The sequence below is a fragment of the Monopterus albus genome, unplaced genomic scaffold (assembly GCF_001952655.1).
Source record: "Monopterus albus unplaced genomic scaffold, M_albus_1.0 scaffold140.1, whole genome shotgun sequence".
In the NCBI taxonomy this organism is placed as follows: Eukaryota; Metazoa; Chordata; class Actinopteri; order Synbranchiformes; family Synbranchidae; genus Monopterus; species Monopterus albus.
The window spans coordinates 332,989-334,881 of NW_018128020.1; the positions used below are offsets into that span (position 1 = coordinate 332,989).

Genomic DNA, 1,893 nt, shown 5'->3' on the forward strand with positions numbered 1-1,893 from the left:
GTGTGTGTGCGTGTGTGTGTGTGTGTGTGTGTGTGTGTGTGTGTGTGTGTTAGCAGGATTACAGACAAATGGCTGGATGGATCATCAGCATACTTGGTACAGACATTGGTGGGGACCAACCCTAGAAGTGATTAAATTTTGGCTGAAAAAGGTCAAAGATCAAGATTACAAAAAATGAATAAAATCACAAAAATTCTCATCTTGAACATGGGGCAAAATTTCTAAAAAATAATGTCTCCATCAAAAGTTATGAAAATACTTTATGTATGGAATCACCAGACCAAACTTCATCTGGATCTGATCCAGATTCTGGATCTGACAGCCATTTAAAGTTAACATTGAAAACCCCATTTAACGCATATTTTCTGCCATAACTTGACCGATAATGAAGATAGAACCCTGAAATGTTCAGGTAAGAAGCATAGGTTTGATAGGCAGTATAACTGCCTATCAAACCCTAAAGATGATCTGGATCTGATCCAGATCAAGGCTTTAGGGACATATTTTGGACCCGTTTGTGTGAGTGAATGTTGTGCCTTAGTGGAGATACATGTGCTCTCAGTGCTCTTGTTTTTAATACTAGTCACTGGTATTGTTGATTAGTAATGCTACAAGTTTGACTTCTCATTTATTTTCTGGCTACAGGTGGACATAGCCATGCACTTCTTGGCTCGAGTTGTTGGACTTATCCTGCTTCCACTCCTCCTCTATGTTACAATATTTGCAGTCCACTTTTTTGTATTGAACAAAAGGTGAATCTGAATGTTCAGTTACTGATAAAGTGTGATTCCTGCTCTGTGTGATAGTGTCCACTGCATTGTTTGGCTCTTCATGGTTGTTTTTTCTTTCCCCCAGTGGACCAGGAGATGGTTTCTTTAGTTCTGCCTTTCAGTCACGGCTAATTGGGAACAACTTACACAATGCATCCATACCTGAGTGTGAGTCCCAAAAACATGTGGATAAAACTTCATGATGCTGCAGCTATGTTTAATGAAACACTAATAAGACATTGAAAAAAGGAGGTTAAAGGGAAATGTAGGCCTTCATTTATTATTGATGACAGCCACATGGGTTGCAATGCTTGCTTACAGTTTACTGTCTTTCCAAAGTATCATATCAGGGTTTAAATATTAAGGCATAATTATCTTGGGCAGGGGCTCTTTGTCACTTTTAGTGATGTTTCAGAAGATATATTCCACAAAATGTATTTGTTTCTTGTGTTACATTGATGTGACACAATATTTTGTTTTTTGTTCTGATCTAGACCTGGCATATGGCTCCATTATTACGGTGAAAAACCTCCGTATTGCTGGAGGCTATTTGCACTCTCACTTTCACTTATACCCAGAGGGAGTGGGAGCGCGGCAGCAGCAGGTCAGGCGTCAGGTTTTATCATCAAATTATCCTCAAATATAATTAAATGTGCTCATGTGAGTAAAATGTTCTCTGCTGTGTGCTTACAGGTGACAGCCTACCTCCATAAAGACTATAACAACTTGTGGCTGGTGCACAGACAGGATGACAGTAAATGTGAGAAGATAGATTGATTTACTATTCATAAATGCCCATAACATTATAATAAAGTGATTTTTTTTTTTTTTTTTGCCCTTGGTACTCTTTATCTCTGTTAAGATCAATCTGGGAACCCTGACCTAGTTCGTCATGGTGACATTATTCGATTGCAACACAAAGAGTGAGTATCGATTAATCCCAACTAAATGATTAACTGTAATCCTAATCTAGATCTTCTTCTGCCTTCTATAATGTCGTTTTTATTCTGGTCACTTCAGAACAACTCGCAACCTTCACAGTCACCTACATGAGGCTCCCTTGACCAAGAAACATTTCCAGGTTACAGGCTATGGCATTGTAAGCAAGGCCCACAAAGCTGCT

The 1,893-nt window shown here is 38.9% G+C and overlaps 1 protein-coding gene across 4 annotated transcripts in view; it reads left to right on the plus strand.

Annotated features, from left to right (window-relative positions):
• Positions 1–1,893, plus strand: part of pomt2 (protein-O-mannosyltransferase 2) — a 12,181-nt gene that overhangs the window by 2,638 nt on the left and 7,650 nt on the right. For all 4 annotated transcript variants that reach the window (XM_020613951.1, XM_020613953.1, XM_020613952.1 and 1 more), the window contains exons 8-13: positions 646–752; positions 856–938; positions 1,265–1,374; positions 1,464–1,530; positions 1,633–1,693; positions 1,791–1,869. In XM_020613951.1, coding sequence (XP_020469607.1) covers positions 646–752; positions 856–938; positions 1,265–1,374; positions 1,464–1,530; positions 1,633–1,693; positions 1,791–1,869 — 507 coding nt within the window. The remainder of the gene's footprint in view (positions 1–645; positions 753–855; positions 939–1,264; positions 1,375–1,463; positions 1,531–1,632; positions 1,694–1,790; positions 1,870–1,893) is intronic.